The sequence below is a fragment of the Mustela nivalis genome (assembly GCF_964662115.1).
Source record: "Mustela nivalis genome assembly, chromosome: 15".
In the NCBI taxonomy this organism is placed as follows: Eukaryota; Metazoa; Chordata; class Mammalia; order Carnivora; family Mustelidae; genus Mustela; species Mustela nivalis.
The window spans coordinates 35,447,821-35,468,959 of NC_139034.1; the positions used below are offsets into that span (position 1 = coordinate 35,447,821).

General features: G+C 42.1%; 1 protein-coding gene across 16 annotated transcripts in view; it reads left to right on the top strand.

The window, feature by feature from the left end:
- ENOX1 (ecto-NOX disulfide-thiol exchanger 1) overlaps positions 1-21,139 on the top strand; it is a 563,146-nt gene that overhangs the window by 377,128 nt on the left and 164,879 nt on the right. For 15 of the 16 annotated variants that reach the window (XM_082701321.1, XM_082701317.1, XM_082701322.1 and 12 more), the window contains one exon: positions 20,901-21,074. In XM_082701321.1, the coding sequence (XP_082557447.1) occupies positions 20,901-21,074 (174 nt within the window). Of the gene's footprint in view, positions 1-19,322; positions 19,745-20,900; positions 21,075-21,139 lie in introns of those variants that run through there. The other variant, XM_082701320.1, reaches the window with a different exon arrangement.

The following is a 21,139-nucleotide window of genomic DNA, read 5'->3' on the forward strand; positions in this document are numbered from 1 at the left end:
ACCTTTTCCTAAGAATCTTACAGCTATGAAATAGGGTGCTGTGGTTAGCACACCGAGGCACAGAGAGGCTGAGGAGTCCCTCCCGGGATGGCCTGGTGTTGAGGGGCACAGCTGGTACGCGAACCCCAGCAGCCTGGCTCCCCTGCCCAGCAGCCTCCGGCGTGTTGCTGTGCTGTCCCCCAAGAGTGGCAGTCTTCACGTTCTAGGACATTTAACTTAGACATGAAAACACCTGCTAGAAGGAAAAGGAAGATGCCCAGAGTTGAATGTCGTTAACCAGCAGGTCGGTGTCTGCAAGAAGCAAAGCCACAGCCACACAAAATCCATGAGCTCTGCTCACAACAAAGCAGCTTTGTGTTCCTTTCAGTCAAGAGTCTCCACAGCGCCAGGAGAATTCCTGTCGATGGTAATGGTGTCATTTCTTGTTTTGCCGAGAACGCTCTTCTGTAATTGCAGCCCTGTAAACACGAGCTGCATGAGACCAGGAGGGAAGCCTTTGTTGATAGTACCGTAGGGTCTGTCGCCTTTGAGCAAATAAATAGACGTTATTTATTAAACATGTAGAAGTTATTTAAAATACTAACTCTAATGGAAGCAAGAGAAGGATATATAGGTTTCCCACGGATTATAAACCTAAAACAATAATATTGCAATATTAGCAATGTAAACGAGCTTTTTCTTAATACTCCTTTTAGCACCCAGGATAATGATGTTTCTCTCCTCAATTCTATTTTAATCTGAAATACAAACAGCTTAGGCTTTGCTTGCCTTGAATCATGATTATGGTGGGCTTGAGCCATCTGTGTGTTTCTCATTCTGCTCATGGCTCCAAGGAGAAGTCTTGAAATCGAACAAGTTGGGAGAATTTCTGTGGAGTAAATTCAGACGTACAGTGACATCTGAAACCCTGCAAGATTTGATGTAGCCTGGGAAATTTTCTCTCTCGGATTGAGTTAGGAGTGAGCATTAATCTCATCCTGCCAAATCATCTACAGTTTTCACAACCTCTTGAGGTCGGGAGCCATGTTACATGCCAAATTTTGCTCATTTCATGTATAATCCCTAGTCTGCTTCCTGTTGCCTTCTGAGATTATAAAATTGACTGTTTAAATCAGGATCCATAAAGTTTCTGTCTTGTTGGGAGACTAAAAAACTTTGTATATGCACACCTCACATTTTTAAGTTCACCTCAGGAAGAACGGCCATCCCCTCCTATAATGCATTTCCTTGCTGAGACCAAGACTTTGGATATCTTCACCTTAGCTGGCTTACAGTGACCTAAAAATCTGTTGTATTTAGCTTCAATAAAGTATAATTGACATACAATAAGCTGCACACATTTAAACTGTATAATTTGATAAGGTTTGACAGATCTCTGCACTCGTGAACTCCTTATCACAATCAAAATAGTGAGCATATCTATTATACCTAACAGTTTTCTTGTTTTTTGTTTTTGTTTTTTTTTTTTTTTTGTAATCTCTCCCTCCTGCCTACTCAACTCCCAGGGCAAATCCTGGATCCTTCTGTCTCTATAAATTATTTGGCATTATCCAGGAATATGCTCAGTATCTGGTTTCTTTCAGTCAGTATAATTATTCTAAAATCCACCCATGTTGTCAAGCATATGGATAGCTGAACAGTACCAGTCAATAGGGACATATCCTTGATCTGTTCCTGATCTTATAAGGAAAATGCAATTAAGTATGAGGATACCTCTAGGTTTTAAACACATCATCTTCATTAGGTTGAGGAAGTTTCCTTCAAATTTTAGTTTTCTAAGAGAATGGATACCGGATTTTTAAAAATAGCTTTATCTGTGTCTAGGGAGATGATCACAGGTGTTTTTTTCTTTCTCAGCCTTCCAGTTTGGCAAATTACATTGATTGATTTTTTTTTATGTTAAACCAATCTTGCATTCCTGGGATAAACCCTGCTTGGTCATGATGTATTACCCTTTATGTAGATCATTAGATTCAATTTGTGAAAATTTTACATGGAGGTTCATGACAGATATTGTCTATAATTTTCTTCTAATGTCTCTGTCTGGTTTTGGTATCAGGGTAATGCTGGCCTCATAAAATGAACTGGGATGCATTCCCTCCTCTCTGGTGTTCTGGAAGCGTTTGTATAATAGAATAACCATTATTTTTTCTCTAATATTTAATTTCTACCAGAGTGAAATTCCCCAGTTAAATCATCTGGGATTTAAAGTTTCTTTATGGGAATGATTTTAACTGCAAATCCTATTTCTTGAATAGGGACTGTTTAGATTATTTTTCCTTTAGTCGTCTTTGGTAATTTGTATCTTTATGGGACTCTCTTCTAACATCTAAATTGTCAAATTTACTGCTAAATGTGTTCTCAGTATTTCTTTATACCTATAATTGGTATGGGACCTGTATGTAGTTAGTACTCTCTGTCATGCCTGCTGTCAGTATTTTGTGTCTTCTGTCTCCTCCTTCCTGGGAATGACTGGAGGTTTATGAATTTTACTGATCTTCACAAATAATGGCGATTGGTTTCATTGAATTTCTCTATAATTCTTATGTTTTCTATTTTATTGACTCTTGCTCTTGTGTTTACTAGTTCCTTCTCTGCTCACATTAGGCTTAATTTGCTCTTCTTTTTCCAATATTTTAAGGTGGGAACCAAAGTCATTGATTTGAGACTCTTTTCAAATACAGACATTTAGTGCCATAAATTTCCTTCTAAGTACCACTTTAGTCTCATCCCTTGAGTTGTGGTATGTTGTTTTTATTTTCATCTAGTTTAAAATACTATCTATTCCTCTTTCAATTTCTTCTTTCGCTTACAAGTTATTCAGAAATATGTTATTTAGTTTCCAGGTATTTGGTGATTTTCCAGATGTCCTTCTGTCATTAATTTCTAATGTAATTCCACTATGGTCCAAGAATATACTCTGCACTTTCAATGATTTGTGTCTTTGTGGTTTTATTGAGGTTTTCTTCAGGCCCAGAATATGGCCTGTCTTGGTAAGTGTACCTTGTACACTTGAAAAGAATGGGTTTTCTTCTATTGCTGGGTGAATTGTTTCTCAAGTATTAGGTCAAAATGGTTGATAGTGTTACTTAAGTTTTCTCTATCCTTATTGATTTTTTTTGTTTACTTGTCCTAGCAATTATTGAGAAAGGGTTATTGAAATCTCTGTTATTGTGGATTTGTCTATTTTACCTCCCTGTGCCTTCAGTTTTTACTTGATGTATTTTGACGTCTTATTCGGTTCCTGAACGTGTAGGATTGTTACGTTCCCTTGGTGAAATAAGTCAGTCAGGGAAAGACAAATGCCATATGATTTCACTCATATGTGGAATTTAAGAAACAAAACAATTGAACAAAGGAAAAAAAGAGAAAGGGAGGAACCAAAAAAGAGACCCTTAACTACAGAGAACAAACAGATGATTACCAGAGGGGAGGTGGGTGGGGGGATGGGTGAAATAAGAGATGGGGCTCTTGATGACCACTGAGTAATATATAGAACTGTTGAAATTTTTTAAGATTTTATTTATTTATTTGAGAGAGAGAGAGCATGAGAGGGAGGAGGGTCAGAGGGAGAAGCAGACTCCTTGCTGAGCAGGGAGTCCGAGGCAGGACTCAGTTCTGGGACTCCAGGATCATGCCTTGAGCCAAAGGCAAGTCACCCAACCAACTGAGCCACCCAGGTGCCTTAGAATTGCTGAATTACTATATTGTACACCTGAAACTAATAAAGCACTAATTGCAGGATGTTAACGCTATTGGAATGAAAACCTATAAAAGGGTCTGTTGTAGGCAGTATATAGTTGGCTCTTTTTTAACCTAATCTAATAAATTCTGCCTTTTAATTAGGTATTGCTTACATTTACTATGATTATATGATTCAGCTAAAATAAATCTTATTAACTGATTTTTTTTTTTTGGTCTATTCTGTTCTTTATTCCATCTTTTCTATTTTTGTGCCTTATTTTGAATTACATTGTAAGATTCTGGTTTAATCTTGTTTGTTGGTTTTACCACTTTATGTGTCGTATAAGAACCACAAACAGGATAATTTTATTCGCCCTTCTTATCCTACGTTATCTGCTGTCATGTATTTTATTTCTACATATGTTATAAACCCAAAATACATTGTTAGTATTTTTGCTTTTTTCTGTCAAGTATCTTTTAAATAAATAACAAAAAGTCTTTTATGTTGAACAACATGCTTACTATTCCTATTGGTCTTCCTTCCTTTGTGTAGATTAAGATTAAGATTTGCACTTTACATCATGTTTCTCTGCCTAAAGGGCTGCCTTTAATATTTCTTATAGTGTGGATCTGCTGGTGATCAATTTTTTTTCAGTTATGTCTGAAACATTCTTCATGTCATTTCCACATTTGGACATTTTCACTGGTTGCCATATTTTTAAATTTCAATTTTTGTATAGGTGTCATTCTGGTGTCTTTTGGCTTACCTTGTTTTCAACAAGGAATGCTTTCATTTTTTGTCATTTTCCTCTTTATATGATACAGCTTTTTTCACTGGATACTTTTAAGAACTTGTCTTTATCACTGGTTTTAAGTAACTTACTATGATATGTCCTGGTATACTTCTCTTCATGTTTCTTGTGTCTTATATTCTTGAGCTTTTTGTATCTGTGAGTTTATAGTTTTACCAAGTTTGGGTGACTTAGCCATCATTTCTTCAAATGTTTTTCTGACCCTATCTCCTTCCTTCAGAGAACTGAACTTAGCCACAAGTATATTAGGCTGCTGATAGTTTTCTTAGCTCTTTTTATGATCTTTTTTGCTGTTGTTCTTATTTCTTATCTCTCTGTTTCATTTTGGACAGCTTCTATTTCTGTGTCTACATGATCACTAACTTTTTAATTTAATGTCTAATCTGTTAATTTCATGCAGTTTATTTCCATTGCACACAGTGTAGCTCTTATTTTTGGATGTGCAGTTTCAGTCTTCCATGTATCTCTTTAACATGTTCAGTCTTTATTCCATATTCTTGGATATATGGAACACAGTTATGACTATCTCACTCTCTTTGTCTACTAGTTCTGTCATCTGTGTCATTTATGTTTTTGTTTTGTTATGTTTCATTTTGTTTCTATGGATTTATTTATTTTTTCCTTATTATGGATCACTTTTTCCTGCTTCGTTGTATACACGGTGCGTTTGTTTGTTTGTTTGTTTGTTTTACTGCTGCTGTAACTAGTAATAACAAACATGGTGACTTAAAAACAACTTTATTATCTTACAGCACTGTAGGTTAGAAAACTTCACTGGTCTCAGTCAAGATGTCATCAGGGTCTTATTCCTTTCTGGAGTCTCCATGCTCTGTATTCCTGTTTACTTCCTGGCCTTTTCTAACTTCTTTTTTTTAAGACTGATTGATTGATTTTTGAGAGAGAGTGATTGGTGGGGAGTGCTGCGAGGGAGAGAGAGAATCTTTAAGCAGGCTCCCCGCGGAGTGAGGATCCCAGGGTATGGGCTCTGTCTCATGACTCATGAGATCATGACCTGAGCCAAAACCAAGCGTCAGACACTTAACCAGCTGAGCCATCCAGGGGCCCCAGCCTTTTCTAACCTCTAGAGGCTTCCTGCATCCTGTGGCTTGTGGTCCCCTCCATCTTCGAAGCCAGGGATGGCTCTCACATTAAATCACTCTTTCTCTCTTTCCTCCCTCCTCCCCTGTTAAGGACTCTTGTGATTGTATTAGGATTCCTGGTAGGGGATTCTCTTTATCTTTATTTCACGATCAGCTGATTAACCGCCTTAATGCTCTCTTCAGCCTTAATCCCCCTTTGCCAAGTAATAACATAGTCACAGGTGTAGGCATTAGCCTTTCAGATCTGGTCATTTTTCAGTGGCTGCCAGATATGTGAATTTCACCTTGTCAGGTGCTGGATATTTTTGCATTCCTAAAATAAAATCCTTGAGGCTTGGGGTGCCTAGGTGGCTCAGTGCATTAAAGCCTCTGCCTTCAGCTTGGGTCATGATCCCAGGGTCCTGGGATCGAGCCCCTCATCAGGCTCTCTGCTCAACAGGAAGCTTGCTTCCCTTCCTCTCTCTCTGCCTGCCTCTCTATCTACTTGTAATCTCTGTCTGTCAAATAAATAAATAAAATCTTAAAAAAAAATCCTTGACGCTTATTATGGGATGAATTTAAGTTTATTGGAAAGAGTTTGAACATTCTGAGGCTTGCTTTTGAGTTTTGTTATAAGAAACCAGAGCAGTGTTGAGGACTAATTTTGTCCTACTACAGAGGCTGTACCATTCTGAGTGTTTTACACAATACCTCATGAATTATGTGATTTTTCTACTCCAGCTGAAGGGGACATGAGCTCTTCTTAGCTTTTGTGATCTATCTGAAGTATTCCTATATTCCCTATGGGTCATTCTTCTCCTAGCCTTGCACAGGTTCCTCACATGCATACACTGATTAGTTCTCAGCTGAAGAGTCAAGATGTTCCTGCCTTACATCTCTGAGTTGTGGACATGTGTGTGTGCGTGGACATGTGTGAGCACACGTGTACACATGAATGTGTATGTGCGGTTCTCTCAAGTGCTCTGCCCTGCAAATTCTAGTGACCTTAACCTTCTCAAACTACCAACTATAATGTTAATCAGGAAGACTGCCAGGCTCCTCCAGGGTTTCTCTTCCCTGGGCCATAGCCTGGAAACTCTCTTTTGGCAATGATCTCTCCAGGCTGGGCAATCCTATGGCTCACCTTGTTTGTTTCTCTTCCCTCAGGAATCATTGTCTTGTATTGCCCGAGATTCAATATCTGAAAACTATATTTCATATATTTTGTCTGGGTTTTTGGCTGGTTCAATTGGGGGAGTATATCCTGTGTCTGTTACTCTTTTCCTTGCCAGAAGTAGAAGTCAAACATTTGTTATTTGTCGCATATTTCATTTTGATAAGGGCAACAGTGATGCCCAAATATTTAACAAGTTGCAGTTTGGGCACTGACCAAACAGAACAGATAGATGTCGGCATTAACCAGACATGTGTCCACACCCGTGTTTACCAGCTGAAGGTCAGTCCTGTGTAGTGGTGAGACCCAGAATCTATCCAGCTCAGGGGTTTGTCACACAGTCCTGGTGAGACAGAAAGACCTTGCTGTAACCACCTGGGTTTGAGTTTGTACTCTGACATTTCTAGCTGACCCCTGGACTTAAATTTCCTCCATTCCTTCGTTTTCCCAGCACTGTGGTAGAGATAAAGTGGGGGGATGTATGTGAAGGTTCCTGGCACCCTGCCTGACACCTAGAATACGCAGTTGTAATGAGAACCCTTCCCCTTTCCAGACCTTCCTCCATGATCCATTTGGATTCCTCAGTGCTCTGCCAACAGCAGAGTTTTACTCATAGGGCAACCCACCTGGGAGAAAGAAAGAACCATCCCCCTGAGCCCCGCCTGTGGGGAAGGGGGAGCCAAAGACTCCACTGCGAGGCACCAGGGAAGGGTGATTAGGTGTAGTGATCACGACAGTGAAACAAGCCTCCTGGTCAGGCTGGTGTGAAGCAGGTCCCTGGGAGCTTTACCCACCACCACAGGAGAGGCCCATGCAAGGCATGCCAGCCCCAGCCAGGTGTGGAGAGGGGTAAGGCAGGGCGACAGGCACCTGAATTCAGAAATGCGTAGCAGGAGTCTGACATGCCTCCTCCCAGCTCATACCTCTCTGCTCCTTAAGGGGATGACAAATCAGAGCTGTCCTGCCATAGTCCCTTGACAAATGGTGGCAAAGGGGGGCACTGTGAAGGACACTCTGTAGGACTGGGTTTCTCTGACCTTCTCCTCAAGGATTAGGATTCGCCTCCTACACGTAGGACTTTCTCTTCATAATCTGCTGTGAACATGTTGGGCATGAGCTCAACACATACTATCTGCCCTTCCCTTTCATTTTAGGGTATTTTTCAACAAATGAGGATATTTTTTTTGTTTGTCACTTTCGTTGTCTCTGAAGGTTTCTGTGTTTCTGGAAACACAAAGCTCAAACGTTTGCCTTCAATTTTTGTGTCCCCAGCCCCTGCAGCACACGTGAGCACACGTGCCTGGTGGTGACAGACAGCATTTGATGAACATGTCATAAAGTTCTTTGTCCAAAACACAGAATAAAGATATTGAGCAGAAAAGGCCCTGGGATAAATCCTCCTGATATACACTTGATACATCCTGCCAGTTTATTCGATTTTATTTTATTTAAACTTGGCTCTGTTTGTTCAACAAACACTTTATGCTTGAAATTATTCACATCTCTCATGCCTCTGTCCCATCGTTCTGTGACAGAAGAAAGTTAACTATTTGTGATAAGGTTTTCAAATTCTCTTGACTGACTTTCCAAATTTATTTGAGAAGAAAATGTAATGATCTGTCCTCGTTGTAGTAAAAAAATAATAGTAACAATAATTGACTAAGGGTGTGAATGCCCAAGCTAACATTTCCATTCTGGTGTTTCTGGCAAATGGAAGTCCCCCATTCAGTGACAGGCAGCTCTAAGTTAGGCCTTAGACTCAGTCCCTGACAAATCCATACCTTGTAACCTCCATACCACAGGCACTTTTGAAGTAAACACAGCCTAAAGAAAGCCTGGTGATCCAGAATGCCCTCAGTATTAAGAAGAGCAGAAAAATATATAATGATATAGTCAAAGGAAGAGAAATAAAATACCCGACAGGCCTCTACCCTCAAAATGTCATTTGATAAATGCAGTAAAAATGACTTCTCTTGAAAGTGTGGCCTGAGTCCTGAGGGACCGCTGGTCTCTGACTTGGCTGCGTATTTACAAAGTGCTCTGTGCTTGGATCTGAGGACCCAGCGGCTAAGCTGGAGAGATCATTTCAATGAGGAGGGCCACTTGTAATTCCGAGTGTGGCAGGCTCTTTTCGGACTGATGGCACAGGTGCTGAGTATGCCTCCCGAATTTTGCTGCCACTTTCCAATGCAGCTACGTGCCCACATGTCTGTGTCAGTGTGTGCACTGTGCACCTTAGGCCAGAGACCCTGACTTGGCCCCATGTCTCCTGCATCTAGCACATGGCTTAGGAAACTTGTAGATGATTAGTAGTGGGGAATGAGCAAATATCAGAGGGACCTAGGGCAGTATGCCACTCAGCTCCTTAGTCTTTTCAGCTATAAAACTTAGTAGATGATCCTGACATGGAGAACGCGTAGTTCTACAGCAAATGTGGGTTCCATGAGAAGAACAAGGGTACACCGCACACACGCGTGTGCATGCGTGCACACACACACACACGTTCTTGCTTACACCCATTCTTGCTTACTCTTCTCCTCCCTCTCTTCCTTCTCCTCCCTCCTGCCAGGTTTGTGTATACTCCAAAGCACAGAAATATGCAGAATAATCTACTGAATTCTCTTTCTGCACGAAATTAGCACTTAGTGCCATTGGGGAGCCCTGGAGACCTTCCCAGTAGGAAAAATCATACCTATAATTTACATTTGTGTATTGACTGATTTCCTTGTTTGTAAACTGCTGGCCTATAAACACCCATCACATAATTGGGCATCCGTAATAACAATGCAAAGTGAGCGTGGAAGGTTTTAGCCTTACGTGGGAGATGAGGAACCTTGTGGGGATGGGATGAAGGCCCAGATAGGGTGCATCCCGGCTCTTTCTCTGTGTGCCGTGCGGGCCTGCAAAGCACAGGCAGGTGGACTCTCATCACAGCCAGGACAGCGGGGACCACGGTTTGCTTCTCCTCCAGATCCAAGGATGCTGCCAAGAGACGTCTCTTGTCTCCCCAACCTCCATTCCCTCCTTCATGTGCAAAGCCAGTGGGGTGGGGGTAAAGGGGCCTTGGAGAGATGTGATGAAAACTAGCTTATTGAAAGATTGAAAAGGGATTTTGAAAATCTAACGTTGCATAAAGGTAACAGTTCAAAACTGGATACCTCTGGGGACAAGGAGATGTAGATCCCTGAACGAGGAACAAAAACCTTCTTTGAATTGACAAATGGATGGAAATAGATGAATTTTAAATGAAAATCTAGGTAATAGTTTCTGTTTTTAACCTTGCACTCTCCAGGAAAAAAAACAAAAACAAAAACAAAAACAAACTGCTGTTTGGGGTCTGTTTTTCATGCGAGAAATAACCCACTGTTTGGGGCACGTTTTTCTCTTGAGTTTTTCATGTCCAGGGGTCAGCCCTGTAGGGGAAGACACACTACTGCACCAAACCGCCAAGAAACGCTTCTCCACATTGGCTGCACTCAACCCAAGAGGCTGAATTTGATACTTGAACCATTCCACCTTCATTTACTTCTCTGAAAAATTATCTACTGGCATTACTTAGGGTGTTTGCCAGAAATGACAGGCTATTGGAGAGGAGGACGTGGCCTTGATGCTTTCTAAATTAAAATGCATATCAACATATAAATAACTAAATCTGGCCAGGGTCTCAGATGTAAGAAAGTATTTTTAAAATCTGGTGCTGCTCGACTTTAATTTATTAGAAAGGTTTGCGTGTGTGTAAAGAAGCTTAATAACATAGACCTATTCACTGAAATTAATACAATAGGATTGCAGTGGAAAAACTAAGTTTACAGGGAAAGTGGATAGCCAAACTTGAGTGAGCCCACCTAGTGAATTTAGGTATAAAACCTAATCTTCTTGGCAGAAAAAGCAGGGAGGAAATAGCAAACAGCTCTGAACTTTGTAATTCTCATTTCCAGGCACTGGGAAACATCTTGGGCCCTTTGGGATAGACAGGGGTTTTTTGCTTGGTTTCTCCGCCCCCCCTCTCCTAATACATTTCTCTGTTGGAGAAATTCCTCCTGTGGCAAAACTATATGGCCCTGCCCCGTTAGTTATTTTCCTAGAAGACCTTCCTGATTTTCCCCCAAAGAATTACTTCTTGAAGTCAGAATAGGTAAGAAAACTTTAATTTAGAAGTCAACAGAAAATTGAGATATGCCTTTTTTTTAAAAGAGGAAGGACACCAAGGTGACGTGGAACCATGTACACTGAGTAGCGCACACATACAGGTGTGCACACAAATATAATCTTCCTGGTTCAAACGACAGTTAATATGCACTGAGTGCTTCCTCCACCAGGCACTCTTTTAAGCCCTTTATATGCTTTAGCTCACTTAATCCTCACAACAAGTCTATCAACATAAATATGTTTTTAAAACTCTTATAGCAGATTCAGACCCAAGGCCTAAGGAGGTTGGGACACTGAGCAGCAGAGAAAGCCTATCCTTGAGCCCAGGACTCAAGTGTCCCCTCTCCCTCTTGCTGCCTCTCCCTTGGATGTCTCTCTCTCTCTCTCTCTCTCTTTTTTTTTAAAGATTTTATTTATATATTGACAGAGAGAGATCACAAGTAGGCAGAGAGGCAGGCAGAGAGAGAGAGAGGAGGAAGCAGGCTCCCTGCTGAGCAGAGAGCCCGATGCGGGACTCGATCTCAAGACCCTGAGATCATGACCTGAGCCGAAGGCAGCAGCTTAACCCACTGAGCCACCCAGGCGCCCCTGGATGTCTCTTTTCTTTCCATCTTCAACTCTTGTTTCTTCCCAGCCTGTTGTCCTTGTCCACACAGTCAAGTAGAAAAATTAAATTAATATTGGATCAGTCTGTGATTTTAAAACAACGCACGACCCGAAGTTTCCTTTAGGAGCGCTCATGATGTGTTTGCTTTTAAAAGAGGCTCTATTTTCTCCCCCAGCCCAGGGCTATATGCTGATCTTATTTAAAGAGACCAACTCTGTGTTGCTTCAGCCCCTTCAAGCAGTAAGTTTAAATTGAAACTTACATAAATTGTTTAAAATAATGTGATGTGAATGTTTTCTTTGAAGCTAAATATTGAATAAGTTTTTCCTTTGTTCTTGTTTAAATTTATGAGATGTTCCCTATCTCCCCAATGCCTTTGTAAACTAAAACTAAGGCAGATAAATAAAATCAAAAGGTTAGCCCTTGCATTATTATCTTGGGAAGATGCAGGTTTCGAAGGGAAGATCTCTGTGTAGAAATTCACACGCTATGAATCCCACCTCTGTTGTCACGGCCACTGACCACAGTGCGCTTTCCATCAATATGACGCCAGGCTATTCTCTTGACTTCAGAGAACAGCTCTGCAGAGCGAGGAGGCATTGAATGCCAGAAAGAAACGTGTTGACATAAATCAGTTAGACTTTCATATATATTCATAGGGTCCCCATCCTTGGAAAGATAAATGGATAGATAACTAAGAATTACAGGTGCTTCTTATATGTTTAACTGAATACTCAAAACCAATTTCCACGATTCTGCCGTGTTTCGCTGCTGTGTTCTGCCCTCTGTGCTGTAAGGCTGTCAGTAGGTTCAAAGCAGAGAACACCAACAGCCTATTCAGTCCTCTTTGTTCTATCATTATGCAACAGTCCTGCTAGACAAAGTCACATAACACGGTACAGAGAGAAAATTAATCATCGGCTAATGAGATGGGGATATGAAAAGAAGTTTGAAAGAAGTAATTTAGAGGCCCCAATTAGGGCCTATTCTTGTGGGTCTCCCATGGGCACAGCTGGTTGATCCCAGGTTCAGGGGTGTGAGAAGGGCACCGGGGTGGGGATGTGCCGGGTGGTGGGGGGAGATAAAGAAGCAGATAAAGAAGCCACGGCCTCTGGGCATACAAAGCGGCTTTTGGAATTCTCCAGATGAGAGCTAATAAGAACCCACATAGCAGTGGGTACCAATGCAATGATGTAGAGAGGTTTTTCAAAGGTAGGTCTGTCTGAAAGGTTTTGGCATGTGACTAGATGAGGTTGCCTATGGAGGTTTTAAACTAGGAACTGAGAAAGGGGAAATGCCATTAAAAGAAAATAGGCAAGCCCTCAAGTTACTCTGTCTGGGTGTAGGGCATATGACCTGGGCACTCAGCGGTTTGCTGTGGAGGGCATTCAGACACACAGAGACACGAGCGTGAGGGTACCAGCTGGCCACAGAGCAGAGCAAATTACTCAGCATGAGCTTCCAACCCAAGGAATTCAGAGTGACCCCCTCCCTCCCCGGTGTGAGAATTTGGCCCCATCCCTCAGAACAAGAAAGCAACAAGAGTTTAGGAAAAGTAAATGTTAGGGGGAAAGAGTCTATATAGATTTGTCTAAGAGGGTCTTCGTTTCTTCTGTGGCTGAGTCTGATCTGCAAGGAGAAATCAGAAGGGGTAGGAACTTTAAGAAAGAGTTGTCTTGCCATTGTATAGACATTGAGGGCCAGATGGGGAAAACTCAAGACAGGAGGAGATCCTAAGAAAAAATTTTTGGAAAACCCAATGGAGAACACAAACCCTTTTATGTAGTTTTAAAACTTCAACCACAAAGTTGTATGACAGCACCCTGCAGAGACACGACATACATGTTTTAGTTGAAGGAGGTCATTTGACATGTGTCAACTCCACGATGGGACTGCCAGAAAGATTCTCGCATGAGCTGATGTGACACTTTCAGTGCAGGCTTGGCCCAAAGCAAGCATTAGAGTGTGGCCACTGTTTTTTAATCATAATGTACCAGGTCAGCCACAAGGGATAGAGCTCAGAATCAAGAAAGGTCAAAAGCACTGCTAATCCCATAGGTCAGATTCTATAGGGCCTATTTCTGGAGTTTCTCCTAGACTGCAGAAAAGGTGGGTTTTAGAGGAAGTCACTTGTGGAAGGGCTGAGGGAAGCAGGGTCACTGAGGCCAAGCGCTAGGACAGAGTAGCAGACTTCTGACAATACCCCAGAAGAGCAGAATCGGGACAATGGATTTAGTCCAGGATATCAGGTCCTGAGGCAATGTAAGAGAGGTAAATCTCTCACTGTGAAACTGTTAGAAAAGGGAATGGACTGTCTTGGGAAGTAGCAAATAATCTGTCATTAGATGTGTCTTAGGGAAGGCAGGCTGGGGGTTGTGGGGGAACTCAAACGTGCAATGGTGAAGCAAGCAGGACCCCTCATCCTAATTTCAGCTCTACTCTTAACCAGCTGTCACTTAACCTCGTGAAGCCTCCATTTTCTCATCACTCAATCAAGAAGGTCAGACTAGGAAATACTCAAAGTCTCTTTCCGCTTTGAAACTTCACAGTCTGTAGTGAGGCCTGGCATCCTTTGCTTCCTTGTCAAAGTGAGCCCCTCCACACCTGCCTGGCTTGTGCCAGCATGGTCCTTATGCCTCAGCTGTGAGGCCCACGGTGTCTGAAGAGTGTGTGTTTCCACAGGATCAGAAAACAGAGCGGCTTACTTTGAGTGTGACAGTTCAGGCCTCTGTACTGAGCGTTGGCGTCAAATTCAAATCGCCCAGCCCGTGGTGCAAGGGAATTTCACAGGACCTCTGATGGGCTTTTACTTCTTGCTCACTCCAATTATATTTGGTTTTCAAGCCCATGCTCCATGCACAGGTGGCTGGAAAGATCTGACAGACTTCTTTCCACAGTCATTGCTCCCTGCAGCAATTTTGGTGAGAAGTGTGGAAATTCTCTTCACTGGGTGCTGTGTCATAGTTTCAAACATGGACACAAATCTCCCCACTCATGTCAACAGCACTTAAAATAGCTGTTGATGGCTGCATTCCTCCGTCCTGCCAGCATTATATCCCCAGTCAGAGGAGACAGAGGGTTTTATTTATGGAATGAGGTCTTTGTTTACAGCGTGAGCACAGCCAGGCTCCAGGAGCTCACCTTGGGTGTATATCTTGCATTCAAATAGAAAACATACCTCACCACCTTTGGATCTCTTTGGAAAGATCACAAAAGCATCATCAATGTTAACTTTCCTTGATTCTGCTTGTAGGCATTCACTTACCTCATAATGTATACTATAATGTTAACTTATCATCTTTAGGGTTGATATGTTCTTGTTAAATATGTACCCATCTTCAAGGTTGGATTTTTTCACAAGGGGAAAATGTAAGAGCGATCCTGCCTCCAGGGAATTGGTTTTGAACATTTCTTCTAGGAGAACATTTAGAAATATCTTTTGTATTTATGATCCTAATGAGTATATTTTGAGAATAACTTTTTTAAAGATTTATTTATTTATTTGAGAGAGACGCACAAGCGGGAGAGGGGCAGAGGGAGAGAGAGAATCTCAAGCATCAATGCTGAGCACAGAGCCGGATGCAGGGTTCAATCCCATGACCCTGAGTTCATGATCTGAGCCAAAACTAAGAGTCAGACGCTTAAGCAACTATGCCATCCAAGCGCCCCAAGAACATCTTTTCTACACACTCACACACACTTTGAGTCTCATCTCATAAAGGATGAGATGAGTCTCATCTCATAAATGCTGTCACCCCCTCCAGCATTCCTATCGTGACCCTTTCCCCCTGTGATTAGTTTCTGGAATTACCTTAACATAGTACCACAAACCCTGCGACAGCTTCAAACAGAAATGTTATCTTCTCAGTTCTGGAGACAAGCAGTCAGAAAGCAAGGTGTTGGCAGGGCCGTCTTCCCTCTGGGAAGGAGCCAGGGAAGAATGTGTTATATGTCTTTCCCTCCATTTCTGGTTTTTGTTAGCAATTCTTGATATTCTTGACTTGCAGCTACATAACTGAATCTGCTTCCGTTGTCACGTGGTGGTCTCTCCGCACACCTGTGTCTCTTCCCTGCTTATGAGGACACCAGTCCTATCAGACAGAGCCCACCCTCATCGACGTAACATTGTCTTCCCTTGGTTACATCTGCAGTGCCCTCTTTCTCAATAAAGTTACATCACAGGTACAGGGGGGTCATGACTTCAGCCTCTCTGTTCAGAGAGATACGACAGAAACTATCACACCTGTATCCCAGACTGCTTTCATGCTCCCCTTCTCTGTGCTTAGCATCTCCCATTTAAATGTCTCACAACCGTTCTCATACTGTATTGTCATTTTCTGCACAGGAGTGTTTTCATCAGACTGTCCCTTCATTGCAGGAGCGACTCATATAACATTTTACAGGAAAAGTACCTTGCAGAACATCCAACACCTAGTAGGCACTCGAATGTTTGTCAAAAGAAATACTTTGTCATCGTCATCGTTCTCCTTTCTGTGTCTACAATATGAATAGCATATTTATATAAGGTTACATAAATATTATTATACATGAAATACATATTCACATTGCACATAAATGCTACCAGTTTTTGCATATTCACCATGTGCCAAACATGTTGAACACTTCAGATTTTTTTAAATCCCATTTAATCCTCACAAGCGTATTACAATTTAAATATGATGATCTGCATTTTGCAGATACTATAAATCAGGCTTAGGAAGATTCAAGGTCCTGAGGTCACACAGCCAGTGTGTGGGAGATCCAGGACATGGTCCCAGGTACATTTGATTGCAGATTTGGGCTCCTAACACATTGATACGCTGCCTTCAAACAGACGGTGCTCTCTGAGGCTCCCATTCTGTGGACGTAGTATATCTGGGTTCATGCTCACATTTACCTGAAGAAGACACGGAAGTCCGAAGAGGTTGAGGGACCAGTCAGCCTTGGGTTCCCTCAGCTGTTGCCCAGATCCTTTCAGTTCGAGTTCACCTTTTTCAGAATCTGCTTTCCTTTTTTGATTTTCTGATCGTGAAACGATTTTTGAGAATATTAGAGAAAAGGAGGACATGGGATGGGAAAAAAGCATTTGCTTTAATAGTCTGTGAATTTAACCGACATTACAGAAGATGAGGGTTGTCAGTTGCAATGCACAGAATGAGCCCACCTATCACCACGTAGCTTCTCTGTCCAATGATAATGGATCATATCCTGAGGCATTAAGTCCTCTGGAGAAAGGAGAGGAGCTTCTACATGTTTCTCAAAGCCCCTCAAACCTGTTGCTCTGCCCTGGCATCCCCACGCCTTGCATCTCTCTGGACTTAAGGTCCCGCCTGGGCCTCAGGTACAAGGAAGGGGGCCCTGGACCTGGATCAGGGTGGTTCAGGACCGATGACCTGCCAACAGAGTTCCCTTTTGAAGCTGGCCTGCCTGTGTTTGTGTTTTGTCTGCTGCTATTGATCTCTGCCCAGGTCTAGAGACACTGCTAACCTTTGGCCTGATTGCTGCCTCATTTCTCTTATTATTCTCTTGTAACACAGTACCCTACCTGCTGGGCCACACTTGTTCCTGGAGCTGACAGTGTACCTCTGTCCCCCTAACCTCAGCCCAGCATCCATACCCACACCTACCCTAATTAGGCCCAGACTTGACCAAGACAGGCCTCTCTTGCCTTTCTTCCAAGTAGGATCAAGTTCATTGCCAATAATTAGACTTCAGAGAGGCATTGATGTTGGAAAGGGCAGAAAGGGGGCTAGCCGCTGCTCGGGGCAGTGGACCAATGGAGAAGGAGGGGTGGGGTACAGCACAGCAGGCAGGGGCCTCTGCCCAGCAGAGTGCACATCTGATCTTGGCTGGCTGCTGTCCCAGTGAGAATAAAACCACTAGCTCGAGTGCTAAGATCCCTTCTCCTCTACTCTGACTCCTGCAGCCCCTCAGGACACAGGTCACAGAGGTCACAGTGTCGCTCGCTCACTATGGCTGTAGCATGGATAGCAGGTTGGAGTCCCCCAAGCTTACCAGGCTGTCCCCGGCCCATCTCTTCCTGGGCTACTCCGTGAGTCTCGGTTTACTCTTCTCAAGTCTTCTGCTAAGTTTGGTGCCCATCCTTCACATTCTCCTTAAACCCGGAGATTTCCCCAAGCAAGGACCATGTTGCAGTTCCTGACCCCATATCTCAGCAATAGTACGTGCCCAGGAACTGCCACATGAATGATCAAAAGAAGGATACTGCCATGCCTCTTAACACCCTGAATTCAAACCCGAACCTGCCCTCTGCCACCTGCTCGTCTAATTGAAGAAACACTGGATGAATCAGGAAGCAGGATTTTTTTTTTTTCCTGGTTTTGTCTTGTCCAGGTGGGAAAAGACAATGAGAAAGAAATGCTTTCTGAGCCTCGGCCTTGGCTCCTGTGTGCTCGCTGTCTGCAACACAAGGGGAAATCTGGACAGGGCTCCGGTCTTGGAAATAAATAACCCTTGCTCTTATTTAAGTACAATTTCTGAAAGAAAGTTCTACTCTATACTTAATTGGATTCTTTCTTGCTGCAATTTAAGCCTTCTTCCTCCTTTCCCTGAGTGGAATTGTAACTCATTATCTCTGAAGTTCACAGGGGCAGCTTTTCTAAGCAACACAAGGAACTGACTCTTGGAGCTTGCATTCTCTCCTCACCTTTGTCTTCCTGTGCCTGCGTCTTTCTCAGACTCCCAAAAAGTGTGCATTTGCTTTAATGAGTTAGTACATAATAGGTTCCTGTGCTATTTGAGAAAACAATTTCCATCTGTTCATATATTGTTAAAAAGTAATGGGTTCTTATTAAAAAAAAAAAAAATCTAATGCTTTCCTACTTCCTCCTCTCAAATACTGAATCTCAGATCCTTTGAGGTCCAACATAATTTAAGTGTTAATTCCTTTCTAAGCTCTTTTCAAGCTACTGCACTCACCATGCAGATTTCATTAAACCTCAGAGTCTCTTCATATTGATGTTTTTGTAAAAAGCAAAGTAACTCTTGCTCTATATTAAAATATTTCGCTCAAGAGGAGTGTCTTTTGTCCCCATTTCTAAAGATGTGTTTATTTATTTGGCCTTCCGAAAGGAAACAGAAGTCTGTTACAACTAACAGAGGATGCAAGCGCTGGGCTTCTCATCTCATTTGTGGGCAACATCTGGTTATTGTAATTCACAGGGTTCGCTGTCCTGAGCGGTTTCAGCCTTAAATCACCCTGTGTTGGCAAACAACAGTGAGGGCCAGGCCAGGAAAGGAACAGACGAATCCTGTGCACGGAATGAGATTAAATAAAGGCATGAGCCTGCCAATATTTCAATTTCTAATATATTCACCTTGAAAGCCAATCTGTTGTTTCAGTGATGCTGACACTGAAAGCCCTTCTGTTCTGGAACTTCCCCCTTTAGATCTGACAGCTGGATCAGAGTAAATTTTTAGTAGTGACATGTATCAGGTGAATCATCAAGTCGAATCATTCTACATGGAGACGTTAAGGTAGTCAAAAGAGTCTTGTTTACATAAGGAGCCAGAGACGGAGACCGAGACTAAGACCCAGGGCGCCAAGCAGACTCTGCCCATGTGTCCACTTTGGGATGCTGGGGATTCCATGCAACTGCTTTATGCCTCAATTTCTTGAAACTTGAGGAGCATTGTAAATTCCAAGGGTGAATCTTCTCTGTCACTTCTCAGCTTTTATATCTTTCCTGTCTCACTTGTTTTAAGGAATGTCAGTACAGATTCTGGAACACTAGTGCCCCAGGAGATTATTCAGCCTAACAGTCCCATGTTACAGACGAAGAAACTGAGAACCATAATTACAGAGGAAATACCAAGAATGTCAAGGTGGCGCCTTTGAACGAGAATGCTTATTTGGCATTTATATTTATGTGGTTTTTGCTTGTTTGTTTGTTTTTTAACAAAACCAAAATTGGAAAAAGAAAAAAAAAAAAAACCCAACCTCATTTTATTGAAGTCATGCTGGTGCGCTCTCAAGTTAGATTTCCTAAGAAATGGGACGGCAGTCCTCTTGGGGTTAGAGATCAGGAGCACCCTGCTTATTCTGTTTGACCCAGAGGAAGAGCAGAAATATCCAGGGTATAGAGGAAAGCTATCACAAGCCTTTTCCCCGAACGGAAGAGTGTCTGCCGGTGCTTTGTATGCTCTGGAGTGTCTTCATAAACAGAGGGTGTCCCTGTCACTTCATCTGCCTCTGGGTGTCGCCTACATTTCAGCACAGGTAAGCAGAGTGAGACCACGCCTGGGCTGAGGCGGAGGCTGTCCCTGAGAGCCACGAGGGTGGAATGGGAATGATCTAGGAAGAGGAAGGAGAAAAGATAGGACAGTAGGAAAAGAAAAGGGAGTTCATTGCCGAGGAGTTGCAGAGGGTCACCGTGGCTTCTGGTGGCATCTGTGCTCTTGTGTGTCTTCCTGAGCATCATCACAGCACCAGTGATAGTGTCTGCTTTCTGTGAACAGACATGCTCTTCAGAGATGGATCCCTTTGCAGTATTCTAACAATCCCTGCTTGTAAATCAATCTGACTTCTTTAGGAAAAGAAAATCCCAGTATATGACCATTGAAATAACTTGTTTCATTACCATGCTAAAAAAAAAAAAAATCATTGCTTATATTGGAAAACCCATTCTTTTGGCCCCCTTACTTTTCTTATACAGAGTGTAATTTTTTTTTTTTTTTAAATAACAGGGCATAAAGATTTCAGGAGGGTTGGTCCATTATTTATTTGTTGACTGAATTATAGGAAGAAAGTATGATCATCCAATGGAATGCAGAAGCATATACAGCTAATTCTGTGCCTATGTGTACTTAACCCAGCCATAGTAATAACTCTTTGTTTTTTATTTCCTGGGGGAAATAGGTTAGGTTGGACCTGAATGCATCATTATAAAGTATGCACATATAAATTGGACTTTTCTAAATCTAGGTCACTTGGATAAGAAGGCTCTTTTGAGAAAACCAGACTGACAATTAGATTCACAGGGCACTTCAATGTGAAATGGCATTCTTCCCACATTCTGGGTCATAAGGCAGCAAGTATAAACAATACGCCGATGTTAAGACACAGAAAATCACATTCACAACAATAGCATAGCTTCATGGTGCATGGTTTTCCACTTTAATATGCTGTGTTCTGTTCTGCCATGTTAATGTTTTAAGTGACATAATTTCCTTTTCATGTAATTTCAAGTTCATCTTTTATTTTCTCTTTACCTTTCTGGAATAGCTTTCTACAAGGCTATATCTTGTGCTGGGAGAAATTCCTAACCAAAAAAAAAAAATGTAAAGTCAAATAATCTTTGCAGGAAAACGACAAAGTAACAATGAAAATGGATTTAAGACCCTCCAGCCAAAATGTTATCTTGTGTACTTTACAGACTCAATCTGTGTCCCAGGCTTTGATCCAGGCCTCAACATGATGACTGGGATTACGCCCATTAACCCAATGATTCCAGGCCTGGGGCTGGTGCCACCCCCACCACCAACAGAAGTGGCTGTCGTCAAAGAAATAATCCACTGCAAAAGTTGTACTCTTTTCCCTCAAAATCCAAGTAAGTGATACCTGCAACAAATAATCTGCTCCTCCATTTAAGATTTAAGTTTTCCTTTTTTTTTT